At 41.6% G+C, this 16,812-nt stretch overlaps 2 protein-coding genes across 5 annotated transcripts; both read left to right on the top strand.

Annotated features, from left to right (window-relative positions):
* The first annotated feature begins 12 nt into the window (after nucleotides 1–12).
* Nucleotides 13–13,780, top strand: LOC101066615 (collagen alpha-5(IV) chain-like). Of its 4 annotated transcripts, XM_029830489.1 has the most exons (52): nucleotides 13–219; nucleotides 750–803; nucleotides 1,061–1,150; nucleotides 1,248–1,292; nucleotides 1,420–1,464; nucleotides 1,791–1,853; nucleotides 1,960–2,013; nucleotides 2,107–2,133; nucleotides 2,329–2,397; nucleotides 2,500–2,562; nucleotides 2,641–2,676; nucleotides 2,923–2,967; nucleotides 3,032–3,109; nucleotides 3,231–3,275; nucleotides 3,355–3,420; nucleotides 3,765–3,809; nucleotides 3,888–3,941; nucleotides 4,028–4,069; nucleotides 4,152–4,236; nucleotides 4,324–4,359; nucleotides 4,516–4,692; nucleotides 5,005–5,094; nucleotides 5,171–5,254; nucleotides 5,366–5,436; nucleotides 5,505–5,696; nucleotides 5,813–5,984; nucleotides 6,090–6,179; nucleotides 6,483–6,590; nucleotides 6,671–6,765; nucleotides 7,574–7,724; nucleotides 8,011–8,112; nucleotides 8,249–8,413; nucleotides 8,499–8,585; nucleotides 8,675–8,815; nucleotides 8,921–9,019; nucleotides 9,236–9,325; nucleotides 9,560–9,699; nucleotides 9,779–9,905; nucleotides 10,005–10,085; nucleotides 10,170–10,268; nucleotides 10,414–10,455; nucleotides 10,707–10,889; nucleotides 11,042–11,172; nucleotides 11,266–11,338; nucleotides 11,443–11,517; nucleotides 11,689–11,814; nucleotides 12,014–12,109; nucleotides 12,172–12,381; nucleotides 12,470–12,647; nucleotides 12,724–12,838; nucleotides 12,934–13,106; nucleotides 13,254–13,780. In XM_029830489.1, exons 1-52 carry the CDS (start codon nucleotides 148–150, stop codon nucleotides 13,336–13,338), a joined length of 4,962 nt encoding a protein of 1,653 aa, XP_029686349.1. In that variant the 5' UTR covers nucleotides 13–147; the 3' UTR covers nucleotides 13,339–13,780. The 4 variants fall into 4 exon arrangements, 3 of the variants coding, with proteins under 3 accessions (XP_029686349.1, XP_029686351.1, XP_029686350.1); XR_003886911.1 differs by lacking the exon at nucleotides 13,254–13,780 and having other exon boundaries at nucleotides 12,314–12,381; nucleotides 12,934–13,074; XM_029830491.1 differs by lacking the exons at nucleotides 12,014–12,109; nucleotides 12,172–12,381; nucleotides 12,470–12,647; ... (1 more) ...; nucleotides 12,934–13,106; nucleotides 13,254–13,780 and having other exon boundaries at nucleotides 11,266–11,346.
* A 1,681-nt stretch (nucleotides 13,781–15,461) lies between these two features.
* On the top strand, nucleotides 15,462–16,575 carry LOC105418126 (somatostatin-1A-like). The gene is made up of 2 exons (XM_011616446.2): nucleotides 15,462–15,674; nucleotides 15,877–16,575. The coding sequence occupies exons 1-2, from the start codon at nucleotides 15,537–15,539 to the stop codon at nucleotides 16,072–16,074; spliced, it is 336 nt and encodes a 111-aa protein (XP_011614748.1). The 5' UTR covers nucleotides 15,462–15,536; the 3' UTR covers nucleotides 16,075–16,575.
* Nucleotides 16,576–16,812: the final 237 nt, after the last annotated feature.

Here is a 16,812-nt window from a genome sequence, read left to right as displayed (position 1 = left end):
CTCTCACGGAGCTGTAAGAGAGAGTGTGAGGGCTTTTATTTCTGCATCGACTTCCATCTCTGAGCAGTGGATCGGTGAAGGTTCCCTCCAAACAAGGATGCCCAACGGAGCATACGCTGTTGAGCAATTCTAACAGCAAGCACAGCTATGGGAAGGCCACTGTTCGCAGCTCCTCTGATGTTGTTTGCTGTGATGCTGATGAGCATCGGTGCCGAAAAGGTACGGTCTTTTCTCCTTCTTGACATGAGGAGATTGCATACAAGGTTCACTGGCGAGAACATTGCTTGTTATTTTACTGTTAGCGTTGAAAGTGAATCTTTAACAGCTTCTGTGAATCTACTTGAATGTACAGCTACTTGTCATAATTCTTCTTAATGTGCAATTAAGTCATGCATACATGTATTAATTGTAAGGTATTGTTGAGACAGAGATAATAACGTTCCATGATGATGACAAGGTGCAGGTGTGCAGATATTTACGTCATGTGACTGCTGACTATCCAGATGCTGACTATCAGATTAAACATCTTACAGTCCATCTCTTCATGGTGATGATGCAATGATGTTGATCAAGCAAAGCAATTTATTGATATGAATTTTGGATCCAGATGCTCATGCAGCTACAATCATTTTTAGGCGACACTTCCCGGAATGCAGGGATTAAAACCTGGATCATATGATGAGAAGCACTGCTGTTGTGTACGCTGTGTCAGAGCAAAACGCTGGGGTTGTGTTCACATGTATTTTTAGTGTGTTTGCAGTGGAAAATCAAGGTGCCGCTGCGGAGGAGTGAAAGGCAACCGGGTGAGTGCATCATCTGTTGTCAGGGTGAACCACATGCAGCTGCTGCAGCAACACACTGGGACTGGACCCGTCCACCCTCAGCAGTTACACTTTAAACCACTACCATAAAAAAACTCCTGGCGGTTGTTTACCTGCCATCATTTTATCAGCATCTGTCTTTGCCATCACAGATGATAAATAGAATCCAACAATTAATATCTATAAATTTGGTCTCCATAGTGATTTATCTGATGTCCCTGTCTATTTTATTTAAACAGGGGGACAAAGGACCTGCAGGGTCTTCAGGTCCACCAGGACCAAAGGGCCATCCAGGACCCATTGGTAATGCTGGGCCTATGGGGCCAAAGGTGAGGCCTGGACATCCACAAACTGCTATAGAAAGAGCAGACAGACAATAACTCAACACATTTAGTTGAATTCATTGTGGATTTCTGTATTTGACAGGGCAACACTGGCCCCAGTGGACCCATGGGCCCAAAAGGCGACCCGGTAACTCGCCTGTGCTATATATGATTAATGACTTAGTGTGTGAAAATGGATTTTCTGACATCCAACACATTGTTGTTGACCCATTTTCCTTTCCAGTGAGTCATTTAAAAGATTTCTTTTGTTATAGGGACAGGAGGGCAAACAAGGATTTGCTGGGTCTCACGGTTTACCGGTGAGGCTTCTTTTATCTTGTTTTAAAAAAACAAAGGAAGCTGATATCCAAACACATGAACCTTGAATTCTAATCTGAGAATATGATTTTGGCAGTGTCCTCTTTGTTCACATTTGGCTAAAGAGGTGAAAACAGTCAGTGTTGGACAAAAAAGCATGTCAGGAAAAACAACAACACTGTGATATTAATGAAATTGCACCAAAATGTAAAATGAACATGAAACATCAATTACAAGAAATAGTTCAAGCCTTATATGAAAAAACATATGCATGGCAATAAGACCACCCTTATCTGTCTTTATTATCTTTTGCTGTTATTTGTCACAGGGATTCCCAGGTATACAAGGACCCCCGGGACCCCCAGGAACCCCAGGGTGCAATGGGACAGATGTAAGAAAATGTCATTGTAGTTAATTGTAATTTTTGCCTCCATTATTGCCACACAAAGACCTGCACCTGATTACTACAAAATTTCAAGACACTATATACATTTTAGGGAGAAGAAGGACATCCTGGGAGCCCAGGGTCCTTAGGCCCACAGGGGAATCCAGTATGACGCAAACAATAAACGGTTTCCTTGTTACACTTCATACAAACTGTAGCCTACTTTCCATTTGTGGTCAACATTTGTTTTACTTTTCAGGGTCCGCCTGGTTCTCCTGGGCCGGAGGTAAATATGAATATGCTGCAAACTCCTTTAGTATAATTCAAAACAAGGGAGACGTATCGGCCAAACTCAAGTGTCTAGTAATGTTTAGCCTAAATTGTGTGGTTTACAGCTAGAGGGCACTTAAATCGACATCAATCAAACATAGTTGTGATTGCATGAAAACAGAAATCTATAAGGATATTTTATGTTTCACAGGGAGAATCTCAGGTACCACTAACGGCTGAACCAGGAGGCATTGGACCGCAAGGGAATAGAGGAGAGCCAGTAACTATTCTTGTTGCATTTACAATAACATCTTCCAGTTCCTGTGAATCTTGTTTGTTTGTCCCTTGTGTTTGTATTGAGGAACCTTCCTTAATTTTTAAGGGACGACCAGGTTTACCCGGAGACCAAGGCCCCCTCGGAAATCCTGGTCCGCGGGGCTCACCTGTGAGCAAAGTTTTTAAGTTGTCGCACAGCAGTTTCACATTGGTCCCACCATTGTTTTTATACATTTTCTATGAACAGGGAAATCCCGGGCATGGGGGTCTTCCAGGAGCAAAGGTAATGCTGGTGATCTCTCCACCCTTGTTTCATTTATGGTAAAATTTGCAGTCGTTTTTGTTATCTCGGGGCATGTTGTGGACATGTGCAACACCCTTTCCCATCATTGATAAGACAGTGTTTTCTAAAAGGGGCTTGGCAAACAAGAGTGGGAGTGTGAACACCAGCATGGAGAAGTAGAATAAAGAGGAGTGTGAGAAACACTGCAACACTTTGTAAACAAGACACATGTTTTATATTCGGCAGGGTCAGGAAGGCGTCAGTGGCACCACAGGACCTCGTGGGCCAAAGGTAGTTTTAAACACATTTAGCATTTAATTACAAAATATATCATCAGAAACTGTGTTTTTCGTAGGGAAAGCAGGGTCCAGTGGGCCCACCAGGCCCATCAGGTCAAATCAAAGAGTTTCTCACTGGGATTTCCATATTAAAGGTACCAACACATAACTATAGTGATTACTCCCATATGAAAGGGGTAAATGTTTCATGTTTAGAATTTCCATTTATGATAATGTGACAGAATCCAAATAAAGACACTTTTTTTCCCAATGCAGGGTATAAAAGGGGATGTGGGAGAGAAAGGCTGCAAGGGAACACCAGTGAGATTTTACTTTACCTTCTGATGTCAGCTATTAATAATGTTGTCAGGTATTTTATTCATCTCCACTGCATTTTCAGGGTGACCCTGGTTATGGCTCTTATTCTAAAGGTGCCAAAGGAGACAAAGGGCACGAAGGTCCTGAAGTAAGTTACTGTGTCACATTTGTCAAAATTCTCTCTCCGATGATGCATATCAGAAATATCCACCTTGAGGTAGTGCCAACGTTGATCTTCTCGATGTTTTAGTTTCATAGCTCATACATAGTCTGACCTTTAGAGGGCAGCAATGAGGCATTAAAGTCTGCTCAAAAGGAAATAATTAAGGAAACAAGGACGCCCTTAATACTGCGGTCTTCCAGTCTTTGATTAAACTAACAGTCTTATAATTTCCCAAAAATGATTGTTCTTTTTCTTCTTTTTTTAGGAATGGGTGGGAGATGGGGTCTTCCTCAGTCATGAAAACGTATATACTTTTTTTTTTCCTGCAGGGAAGACAAGGGGAAAATGGTGACCCTGGAGGGCCTGGAATTATGGTATGATTAATGTGCTCTGCTGTGCGTCGTTAGTTGGAATATTAGCTGTGCAGCACATAAATTTGCTGTTTTCTTTAGGGACCAATTGGGCGCACAGGTGATCCAGGATATCCAGGCTTACCAGGAAGGCCGGTCAGTTGATTGTCAGTGGTCAAAACAACAGACAACTTTTTTGGTGTGCCTTTTCAAACATCATCGTTTTAAATGCAAATCTTTAGGGTGAGAAAGGAAATAGGGGTCCCCATGGTCCACCGGGAGATGTGAGTTACCAGAGAGCTCGAAGCAGAGATCCTCAGTTATCTCCACCCATCCCATCACGGTGTCTATGTGGTTTCTTAACAGATAATTGGAGGAGTGACGGAACCACTGAAAGGCTACCGAGGAGACCCTGGTCTGCAGGGCCAACCTGGGCTTCCAGGGAAACCAGGTGCATTTGTTGTCTGTTTTGTTTGTAATTGATCAATTCCATCTCAATTGGATAAATAAATATAAACATAAACTATTCTTGACTCAGGTATTGTGGGGTTTCCTGGACCTGATGGACTTCCAGGTACAGAGCAAGGAAGCTGTGATTTATCCTCTCTTTTAATTACTTTATCAGCCAATTTCTTTTTAAAAATTAGATCACATTCAAAATGTACCTTCATTAAGAGCTTTGTCTTGCACCAGATATATGACTTGCTCTCTCTGGCTTTAAATTATGCAGGGCAGGCAGATGAATTTTATATACAAAGCCCAAGTGGTCCACCCGGCTTTCCTGGTCCTAAAGGGGATCCTGGGGAACAGGGAGGTATTTATCATGGACCCCCAGGTCCCGATGGGGATGTGGGTGATCCCGGGCTTCCTGGGGATCCAGGTCCACCGGGATTTCCTAATAACAGAGGTACATGTGTATGTGTATATATACATATATATATATATGTGTGTGTGTGTGTGTGTGTGTGTGTGTGTGTGTGTGTGTGTGTATATATATATATATATATATATATATATAAAAAACAAATGCATCTCTTTACATTGACTCAGCACACTGATGCAAATGGATATACTGTATGTATGTTATTGGTCAGCCATCACGTATTGATCATATTGGTCTACATATGTCACGTATGTCAGTGTGTGAATTTGTTTATTTTGTTTGTGGTCATGAAAAGAAATCATACGATGAGGTTTGCAGTATTGGTATTTCTCGTAGATGACAGGATTTTCATGGGACCAAGAGGGGTGAAGGGAATGAAAGGTGTACTTGGACCTAGTGGACATCAGGGACAGCCTGGATTGAAAGGTTGGATTCTGTTACTCACTAAAAATTGTAAATATTTTAAGTTGAAAAATATTTCTGGCAATGCGACTCTGTGCAGGAGACAAGGGAGAACTCTGTTACAACTGTATGGGAAAAGGACTTCCGGGACCACCAGGTCCTCGTGGTCCCCCCGGTGTCCCTGGTAATTCAGTACATCAAAGCTTTCATATGATCATTTTCAACATTTGAAAGATGTTAAAGCAGAGCAATAAACATGTAACACTGGAACTGACCTCCTATTTTGATAAGCCAGGGCACAGTGAAGGACCGGGTGATAAAGGTGAACCGAGCTGCCCAGGACCTAGGGGCTTACCTGGAATGAAAGTAAGTTACTGCGTATTAAAAAAAACAAAAATTTAAACAACCTCCAGCAGTGATGATTTTCTTTCAAGGGTCCGGTTGGTGAAAGAGGACACCCAGGTCCTCCTGGACAAAAGGGAGACAAGAGGGAATCACAAAAGCTACCTGGATTAAAGGGGGAGCAAGGCGTCCCTGGGAAGACTGGTAGACCTGGTGCAGATGGAGTACCTGGGACTCCAGGGAGACCAGGTTACAAAGGCAGTCAAGGGCCACCAGGTGATCCGGTAAGGTCTAGACAACCTTGAGCTTGTTATCATTTGATCTCCTTTAGCTTTCAATGTTGTTTGACTTTATACAACATAAATAATTGAAGGAACTGTGTTTTAAATTTATCCTCTAGTCTCATGTCCTTGGTGCAGAGGGAGACCGTGGTCCCCCAGGTCCACCAGGACCAATAGGGACCCCAGGGCCAGTTGGCTATCCTGGACAAGCAGGATATGGGCCTATTGGACTGCCTGGAAGTCAGGGAGAAGATGGTGTTCCTGGACTTCCAGGAAGTCCTGGAATTCCAGGTAAAGTGGTAAACAGAATAATGTGTATACCATATGCCAAAGCATAAAATGACAAATGAAACTCTGAATGATATAAAATCTTCTGTATCCAATTAAAATGATTAGGCCCAAAAGGGGAACCAAGCCACATCCACACCATAGGACTTCCTGGTCCACCTGGATTCAAAGGTGTACCTGGTGCACTGGGCAGATCAGGTAAGCAAGGCTGCACGGTTGACAGGATGATTCATTGATATACAAGGATCAAATACGACATTATATTCATATATTCAAGTATATGTCATGGAAAAAAGTCAATAAATTTGATTTTATGTGTGAGTATTTATGTGTACATTATTTATTTTTTCTGGAACAAAAGCTGTAGAATGAATGTTTATTCATGGAGTTTAATAGTTCATTCATTCATTGTTTTTAATAGTTTGACTTTATGTGTTATTATGTGTAATAGTGGATAATCTTAGATATGATGGATAATGTGTCATAATAATCAAACATCAGGTTATCCTGGAGCACCAGGTGCCCCAGGAGCACCAGGTTTACCAGGAGAGAAAGGTGAGAAAGGAAGTGTGTCATTTCTTGGAAGACTTGGAGACCCTGGACCAAAAGGTAGTCAGTTACACTCAATTTAACAGATGTAACTAAACATCTAGTTTTATACGTGTGTGTTAATGGTGTGTCTCATTCAGGTGACAAAGGATATCCTGGTATACCAGGTAATCCAAGTATGGGCTTTCCTGGTTCGCCTGGGCAACAAGGTCCTCCAGGCCCTTTGGGACAGAAGGTCAAAAGCATACTCAAGGGGAAGACTTAATCTTATTGTACAAGGCACAAATACACAAATCTGACACAGACTAGAGTGAGAGCAAATCTTATATATACAAGGGACAGTCAGAGATGAGGTCACATGAAGAAGGTCACAAGGAAAAAGCACCATAAACACAAAGGCACCCATGGAAACAAACAATTCACAACATCACAGAAAAAACTTTTACTGAATAATCAGGAAAACAGAATAATATACAAAGATCCAAACTAAAATGCAAAACAATATAGATGTTAGGACAGAAATAATTGTTATTTTGTAAATTATAAATTATTTATCCTATATATTGGAATTTACTCCTAATATCATTGATGAAGATGACGAACTTGCTTATTTCTATGCTTTTAAACAACATGTCTTTATCTGTCTCTTGAAGCATAAATGCTGTAAATACGATGCTCCAAAACCAAAAAAATAAAGTCATTTTTAAGAGCAGCATTCATTAAGCCATGAATTTGTGCAAATATAGAATGCTAAGAGCTGTTGAAAGAGCAATTCATTGTCCTAATTAAAACAATATCAAGGATTATTTTGCATGATTTTCAATGTTTCAATGGCACAAACTTATTTTTACTTTTGGTTGATACTTGAAAGTGGGTGTAGCTCTATTATCTAATAATAGATCTGGCAACAGTACAATGACATCAAATGTCTTATGTGTTATGTCTTGAAATGAAAAATGTAGTACACATAGGGTAATACCACAATATCAGATTTATGAAGGTCAATAAAAGGCTGTAGTGTGTAATATGTTTGTGATTTTCAGGGTGATGCTGGCCCAGGACACCCAGGCCCTCCAGGGCCTGCAGGAAGTCCAGGTAGAAATGGAGATCAGGGACCTGTAGGAGATCATGGAATCCCAGGCCTACTGGGAAAACCAGGATTCAATGGGAATCCCGGTCTTCCAGGAGAAAAAGGTAAAATCCTCTTTTGTTGCTTTTTTCCAATGCATCGCTTACCTCTTTAACTTGCTCCGTTAACCAGGACTCCTCTGGATATGACTTATTAAACCACAACAAATTATAAAACTCAGAATTATTTTATTATTATTACTAACCCTAACCCTATTATTATATTATTATTATTATTATTATTATTATTATTGTTGTTGTTGTTGTTGTTAGCATTATTCGTAATAATAATAATAATAATAATAATAATGGTTGTTGTTATAAACTACCAGTTTTACTCTCATTCAAACAGGAAGTAAAGGTGTTATAGGACCACCAGGACCACCTGGTGATGATAAGCCATGTGAAAAACTACCTGGACCACAAGGTCAAGATGGTGCTGCAGGACACCCAGGTCTGAGCATATAAAATGATCAGATAATGGATTACTTTTAATTTGCATTTGCATTTATCCAATATTTTAGCATTTTCTGTCAAATTTATCAAAAATTGAAAACAATCTTTTCAATACTTTGTTCTGTCTCTTCAAGGGATTCCGGGTTTACCTGGTCAGAAGGGAAATGTAGGATTGCCTGGGTTTGGTCTTCCTGGTCCTCCTGGGGAACCTGGTTTAATTGGGTCATCAGTACTAGGTCCTCCAGGGTTTCCTGGACAAAAAGGAATCAAGGGACAAAGTGGTTTGCCTGGACAACCTGGTATGCACTTGTATGATCTCACTTGAGAGAAACGCTCAAAATAATTTTAAAAATGATTTTGAGCATTTATCTTCTACATTTGTAGGACTAAGAGGCGACCCTGGCCCGGACGGGGCTTCAGGAAATGGACCAGAAGGATTACCTGGAATCACAGGACCACCGGGCCAAATAGGTAACACACATTGCATCGTAGGCTAGTTTACTGTAGTCAGTGTGTTGTGATTTTCATCAATATTTGAGTTGCCAAATCATTATGTGCAGGAGACCCTGGCCCAGAGGGAGCCAGAGGTTCACAGGGAGCCCCAGGCATGAATGGAGACCAAGGACTCAGAGGTCCTCCGGGCCTACCAGCACCACAAGAAATATGTGCCAGTGGTCCTCCAGGGAATCCTGGTGACCCAGGTAGCCCTCACCATACCTGCCCCCTAGTTTAGATTTTTATAAAGTTTTATTTAATGGCGTAACAAGCTGTTAGTTTGAATTGTGATACTTTGACTTGTATTTTAGGACACCCCGGTCTACCTGGATCATATGGAGATAATGGAAGTATTGGACCAAAAGGGAGAAGAGGGGTGATAGGAGCTCCAGGAAACCCTGGACAAAAAGGTGTGCTATGTGTTATATAATAATAATGTTTTTGGCTTTCAAATCACCAATATCATATAATTGGTAGTGACATATAGACCATCTTGATAAGCTGTCTTACACGAGCATCAATATCAACACACACACCCTTGTGTGTATAATGGTGCTGGTTGTAACTGTTGGGTTAAATTTGTGTACCAGATGAGGAACATAGTTATGTCTTTTATGAGAACACAGGTGAGAAAGGAGATCCAGGTTTTGAAGGACCGGGAGTCGTCAAAGGACATCAAGGAGCTCCAGGAGAAACAGGATTCAGAGGACCTTCAGGTAAATGCAATAATGATGCCCCTTGACCTAAAAATCCTAAATCTGAGTTCTTCCTGGTATAGTACCTCTTGACAGATTCTCAATGAAAATCCAATGATGATGATTCAATGATTAATGATAAAGCTTAATCTGGAGAAATCTGTGAATTATATAAAGACTGGACATCATGTGTCATATATAAGGAGTAAATATGATAGTTCAGTCTTGATAATTTATCTAATGAAATTCTGCCAGGGCCAAAGGGATTCAAAGGTGTTCAAGGAAGTATTGGAGTCAGAGGTCCACCTGGTTATCCAGGTCCAAATGGTTACAAAGGGGATAATGGAGAGCCAAACTACAATGGATATGGTGTTCCGGGACCAGTAGGACAAAGGGTAAAAAGAAATCATCATCAAATTTTGGTTACCGGTATATGCAATTAGAAAAAGCAATTTTTTCTGTTTTCCCCTTAAGGGTGAACCTGGATATAGGAGCACTGATGTGATGAAAGGTCAAAAAGGTGAACCTGGCATTTCTGGACCTGTAGGACCAACAGGAAAACAAGGAGCCCAAGGAAACTCTGGACCCGTTGGACAACATGGTCACTACCACTGCAGATAATAATAAGGACATTTATGGTTGGTTGTTTAGTCTGTGTTGCTCACTGTTTTGTTGTTTACTCTTTACACTTCTATTTTAGGTTTTCCTGGGAGCCAGGGGCCCAAAGGGTCACCTGGACCTCCAGGAATCAAAGGCCACATAGGACCGAAGGGGTTGCCAGGTAGACATCTTATATATAAAAGTTACGCAGGAGTACAATGCTTTTATTTTAATGTTTTTTTTTAACAATACCTCTTTTCCTTAGGTAACATTGGTCACCCAGGTGTTGGTGGTTGTCCAGGACCTAAGGGGAACCAAGGCCGGGATGGGATACCTGGACCACCAGGGCAAAATGGGGACACAGGTAAGAGAATTTTCCCAAGAAAATTTCTATGTGATCCAGAGACCACTTCTGTAGTTGTTTTCTAGACGGACGGACGGACAGACAGACGGTACCCTCAAAATCAAGGCTGTATCTCAACTGTAACTGTTGTTACTTTCCTCTGCAGCCATAGGGACAGCTGGTAGGCCTGGTCACACAGGCCAGCCTGGTGAGTTTGAGGTCATTTGTTTTCATTTTATTTGAGCAACATTTAAAGACAATATGTAGAAAAATATAATATAATATTATAAAATGTTACTTCTATTTCCAGTAGTGATTAAAATTGAAGTAAATATGTTTTTACATGAGCTGCATAGGACAAAAACACAAATCTCACAGAGATTTGTTTATTATTAGGTGAATAAGCAAATGAATAAGATGATTTGTCCACACAAAATATTTTTCCTGTATACATTATAGGTCCTCCTGGAGATAGAGGAGCGCCTGGTTTGCCTATGAGAGGAAGCCATGGTCCTATTGGAGACAGGGGACCTTCAGGTCTTTCTGGCATTTCTGGTCCAGCAGGACAGCTAGGAAGCGAGGGACACTGTATTCCTGGACTGAAAGGAGACCGTGGACATCCTGGAAGTCCTGGTTTTCAAGGTGACATAATTTTAAAAGTTGTACTGTTGTACATCAACATAATCCCAAAGCTCATAGGACCATAGCTCATTTTGCAAACAACACTCATAACTTCAATAAAAAGGGATTTAAATGAGCTTATTGCTTGTGCTCTATTCAATTTTTACACCTAGGCCTTCCTGGTTTACCTGGACCTCCTGGTTCTCCAGGGCAAGGGTTAAAAGGGGAGATTGGAGACCCTGGGCCTACAGGAAATCCAGGCCAGAGTGGGCCCACTGGTGATCCAGGCATTCCAGGACCACATGTGAGGCACACCTGTGGCTGATTTTTGGCTGAATACATTAAAAAGATTACTTAAGACAATCTGACAATATCAGAGTTTCTTTTGCCCTTCTAGGGTGTAGGAGGCAGATCTGGAGGCCCAGGTACAAGAGGTGATGATGGCCTTCCTGGAATCCAAGGACCTTTGGGTAATATGGTATACATGTGAATCTATAAATTTGTTTTTAACACCCAATCATCTCACCCTAGCTTTCTGACAAATGTGTATTCCTATTGTACATGTGTGCTCTAGGTGAAAAAGGAGACCCTGGAAATATTCCTGGACCACCTGGCCTGCCAGGGTTGAAAGGTTTCCCTGGAAAATCTGGTGCGATAAAACTCTGAAAGGTCACAACCTTGTGACATGGAGCAATACTGAGCCTTGTAGCTGAGGATACCACACACATCACTTAGAATCACTTTCTGAAATGCAAGCTTTATCCTCATTACCTTATAAACAAGACATTGGCTTTCAGTTCACCCATCTCCATCCCTACAGGTCGCAAAGGTGAACCAGGAATGAATCCAGTTTTATATGAACCAGGACCTCCAGGCTTACGTGGTCCTAAAGGAAGTCAAGGAGCTCCAGGGAGCATTGGCCCATCAGGACTGCCAGGTCCTTCAGGTAAATAGTTTGGAGCTCTGCAATATGAGGACCAATGCTCTTCAAAACAAAGGATGCTGCATTAAATGTGGTCAGTTCAGACCTTGTTACTAACACATACGAGTACTCACTGTATTTATTTCTCATCAGATGTTTATCTGGACTCTTGTTGCATATTTTATTCCACCAATCTGTTTTGCCTATTGGGTGTACATTGCAGGCCAGCGAGGTGTTAAAGGGGAATATGGTTCAAGTCCAATAGGCCTGCCAGGAGTTATAGGGCAGAAAGGACAGAAAGGGAGAGAAGGACTGCCAGGTTTGTCCATGTTTGTAGATAAAAAGTTATCCAAATTCTTCATTAATCATGGGTTTCATCAGGCTTTGAAGGGAGACCTGGAGATCCAGGCCTAAAAGGTCTTCCTGGTTTGCCGGGCAAATATGGCCCGCCTGTCGCTGATATTTTTATGATTGCCAGGCACAGTCAGAGTATCCATATACCTGTCTGTCCTTGCGGCACTAGCCTCCTCTTCTCTGGCTACTCCTTCCTCTTCATGCACGCGAATGACAGAGTTCACGGTCAAGATCTTGGTAAGATCCGAGAAACCTTTATAAACAGATGTTTCACAAATACAGATGCATTATTACAGCATTCTAACACTGTAAAATGGTCTCTCAGGAACCCCAGGGAGCTGCCTCCCCCATTTCTCCACCATGCCCTTCCTGGTCTGTGACACAGAGAGCAACTGCCGTTATGCTTCTCGCAACGACTACTCTTACTGGTTGTCCACTGGCAAGGCACTGCCTGAAAACATGGTTTCCATTACCGGGGACATGCTGGCGTCTTACATCAGCAGGTGGCTGGAGTTAACGCTTTATCATCAAAAAGTTAACAAAAATGTTTTCTTGACTGTTGGAGCCAAACTTGTTTAGGTGTGCCGTGTGTGAAACTACATCCAACGTGATAGCTGTCCACAGCCAGACAACCCAAATACCTGACTGTCCTCAAGACTGGGTGTCATTGTGGAGCGGTTACTCATTTGTCATGGTAATGTAAAAAGAAGCTACCATGGCCACATTAAAGACATGGGTCTTTAATGGCGTTCTCATAACTTTTTTCCCTCTCTTTCCATCCATCTATAGCAAACTGGTATTGGTGCAGATGGCTCCTCTCAGCCCCTCATTTCCCCTGGATCTTGTTTAGAGACCTTTCGTAAGGTTCCCTTTATCGAGTGCCACGGCAGGGGAACATGTAACTACTACCCTGACTCCTACAGCTTCTGGATGGCCTCCTTGGACCCCAAAAATATGTTTGGGTAAACTTTCTTCTCCCTATTATGGATGCTTGCTATCATGAAATCAGCAGAAACTTAAAAATCCTCTCTAAAGTACAACTGTGTGTGTGTGTATGTGTGTGTGTGTGTGTGTGTGTGTGTGTGTGTGTGTGTGTGTCGCGCCTTTAGGAAACCTATTCCTCAGACAGTAAAAGAACCATCACTGCAGAGCATCCTCAGCCGTTGTCGAGTCTGCATGTCACTGCAAACATAACAGATGCCACGACGTATGAAAATCGTTCTTTTTTTATCATTGTTTCTCAAAATGAGCTGATGTTAATGTTCAGTGAATTTACTGAATCATTTATTGAAGTTAGAGAGAAGTATGGTGTGCTAATGAACCCGACAGAAAGAACCTGTAAGCTGTATTAATGTTTTTTCGATTGTTATTTTAGTTCAGAAACCAAACCTTGACTTCGAATATATGTATATTGCGAGTTTTATCATTACCATATGGATGAGACTTGTGTAAAGAATGCAAATTTTACTGATGAGGCAGCCAGACTGCGGAGAAATAACTAACGCATATCTGTAGCACTGGATGAATCGTGGCCTATAACGTGACACACTTGAGTCGTGTGGTGCCTTCCCTCTAAGTATTTCTTTGAATTTCAGCATGTTAAATTGTGCATTAAAGACGTTCCATTTATGACTCACGCTGCCTGCCTACTGCTTTTTTTAAAAATAAAATAAAAACCAAATAAGGGGCAATGCTGCATATACAGAACATATACAGTCTTATGTAAGATTAAGATTTTTTTAAAATGTTCTAATAAATGTTGCAAACGGAGGGAAATATATTCAAATTAAATGCAAATTAAATATAAACATTATATCATATGTGTTTGAAGACATCGGTTATCAAAAGCAAGATAATTTCCATTTAGAACAGCAGTTCTATATTTCAACATCTTAATTCTCTGCACTCGTCGCTCAGAAAATCAGCGTGGCATTATAGCCCTGAGGAGCAGCTAACAGCTCTGTCAATGATCAATATGCAAACACTCCATAGCTAATTGCAACAGAACACAGATAATAAACAGCACTGTGTTCAGAACGCTGTCCCAGAAGCACATCAAGGTGTTTTTGATGCTCAGGTTTCCAAAGTAACAAACAGGCTCACAGGCCTGTGTGAAGAAGCCTGCTAACACGCGCATGAATTATCACGTCGTTATCACCATTAGCATTAAGTGACATATTTGGAGCAAAATCACAACTGGATGATCACACATCGCAGTGAGATAGCAGGCAGCCAGCCATCTCTTGAATGCCACCTTGAATTAAAGAAGTCTCTCATGGCCCAGTTGCAGACAGTTGTCGGACTGTACACACACACAAACAGGTGCCCTGGAGCCTTCTTAAAAGGATTATCCCGCTCCCCACTGTGCACTTGTTCAGGCAGCTGTATTAGACTTCTGCGCCTCTCTAATTGGGTTATACCATGATCTGCTGAAAGGTTGGTGCACTTCAAGGTCATTTCCTACTCAAAAAGGACACCCTCTCCATTGTGTCCACACATTTACAAGGAAAAATGCAGCTGTGTTATGTAATCTTTTATTATTGTGCTGTGTATCATAAAACTACAGGCTGCAAAAGTAAAGTTCTTAAATAGGAATTGTAATTTTATGACTCCCAACATGACTTGTTTGTTTACATTACATTAATTTTCGGTTTTTGCATCCAAATCCTCTAAATCCACGACAAAGAACCTTTACTGTCCATTTTGAGCACCTCCACTGCAGGTCTGTTGGGTGGTTCTCATTACAAAACCAGTGAAGCCCGTGACAGTAGCATTTCAATCCAGATGCAAAGGAGTTGTTAAGTTAAACAGAGCAGAAATCTCATTAAGGACATTTCCAGGGCAAAGTCACAGGGTTGTAACAAATCATAAGTTGACCTAATGGCCCCTGAATATCCCCGCGCCTGCATGCTGCCCATTAATTCAGCTTTAGTAGGGTTAATGAAATCATTGTTTCCTAGATGTCAGTGTCATTAATGTTTTATTTCACGTGAGTGCGCATTATACTTCACAGGAGAATTGCTGTAAAACACGAAGTACATTAACATCATAACAGCCTTTTCCGATAAGCTTCACTCACACATCCGCCACTGTGTGTGTAAAGGATGACATAGTCCGAGATGGTCAAAATGTCCTTTTTCGGCCTTTGGTCTCGCTCGTAATGACTGCTGTAAATTAACCAGTGAATGCTTCAATGCACTGATGGGGGCAAACAGAAAATTGAGAATGGTCATTACGCAAATAACCTGCACACTCCTCCTCCTCCCTCCACTTTATGGCCCAAGTTCCGCCTTAAAAACGGACGTGCTGCTGCACTCCACGGTGAAGATTCGCATTAGCGGTGGCATCTTGCTGTGGAGAATTTCCTCTACAAGCCATAGAACATTGGAAAGATGGCCCGTGCTCTGTGCATTTTGGTCCTCCTGTGCTTTGCACCTTGCTGTGCTGAAAATTCAAAGACTGAGCACCGATTCAATGACCTGCAGGTTCAGGAAGACTTGCTGTCATGGCTGAAACCACAGGAAAAATGGGTGAGATATTTTATTCTTTCATGTTACAAGGCTTTTTGAGTATCTGTGTATGCATGTGCAGTGTCTACTTGTGCCTTTTGTGTTTAAAAATAGGGTAAATGTATAATTTCCATCATGAGTGAAACTGTGAAGCTTTGATTTGTTTCTCAAAGGTCAAAACTTTCATAATTTCACATATCCTGATGATTCAATTCCACTTCAGGAGCCATCGAAAAGACAGACTTTAGAAGACCTGCTTTACAAACTCACAAACTACAAATCGGAAAACCGAATCCTCCCCCAACAACCCGGAGACACGGAGAACCAGGAGAAGAATCGCAGGGACCTGGACAACCTGAGGGTTCAGCAGCGTCAGTTCGGCTGCAGGATGTTCTTCTGGAAGTCCTGGACTTACTGCTGATGTTAATGTCTGCTTTTTGAAGCTATCTTGTATCTTACTAAAGATAAATTACTGTTTTGTGGTCTGATACATTAATTTCTGAATTGCTTGAAACCTATATATCGGCTAGGCTGGCCCACGGGAACACTAAGCTGTTCAACAGTTTAGCACCATCTCTTTTTGTTTTTTTTGCAGTTGAGTTTGATTACACATGCCTGGGTCATTCACTGGAGCCTGCACCTGGCATTGCAGAGAAGGTGAGAGCTGAATATTTAATGATCAGTCAATGACCGGCAGAACAGCTGCTGCTAAACACTCCTCGCCATACTCATGAGAACAGCTGACAAGCTAGGTTTTCCTCCTGACCAGTTGTCCTTTGGTAGGATGTTGGGATGAGTTGTGTCTTTTATTGTGCAAATGTAATATTTTACATCCTCTTCTGTGCTACATTGTTTCCCCTCTAGCAGAGGACGCTGGCCTTCCCATTAATAAACTCGAAGAAAAACGTCTGCAGCCGGTTAATTGTTTCCAACTCGTCCAAAAACCAATAAACCACATTTAATTCATTGTGTAAACACGGGCTTTAGTAGTTTCCCTCGTACCAGCACTTCGTGGGGGAGAATAATATCCCTTGTGCATGCATGCCTTTGTGTGCAGAATAACGTTTATTTCACAGCCTCTAAGCATTTTTCTTGTTAAAAATCGAATTGACCGTTTTTTTTTGTGCGAGCTGGGCACAGACGAGTGTGGTCCCACATC

Source organism: Takifugu rubripes, chromosome 22 (assembly GCF_901000725.2).
Source record: "Takifugu rubripes chromosome 22, fTakRub1.2, whole genome shotgun sequence".
In the NCBI taxonomy this organism is placed as follows: domain Eukaryota; kingdom Metazoa; phylum Chordata; class Actinopteri; order Tetraodontiformes; family Tetraodontidae; genus Takifugu; species Takifugu rubripes.
Note: the sequence above shows the minus strand (reverse complement) of the source record. Positions and strands in the feature narration are given on the sequence as shown.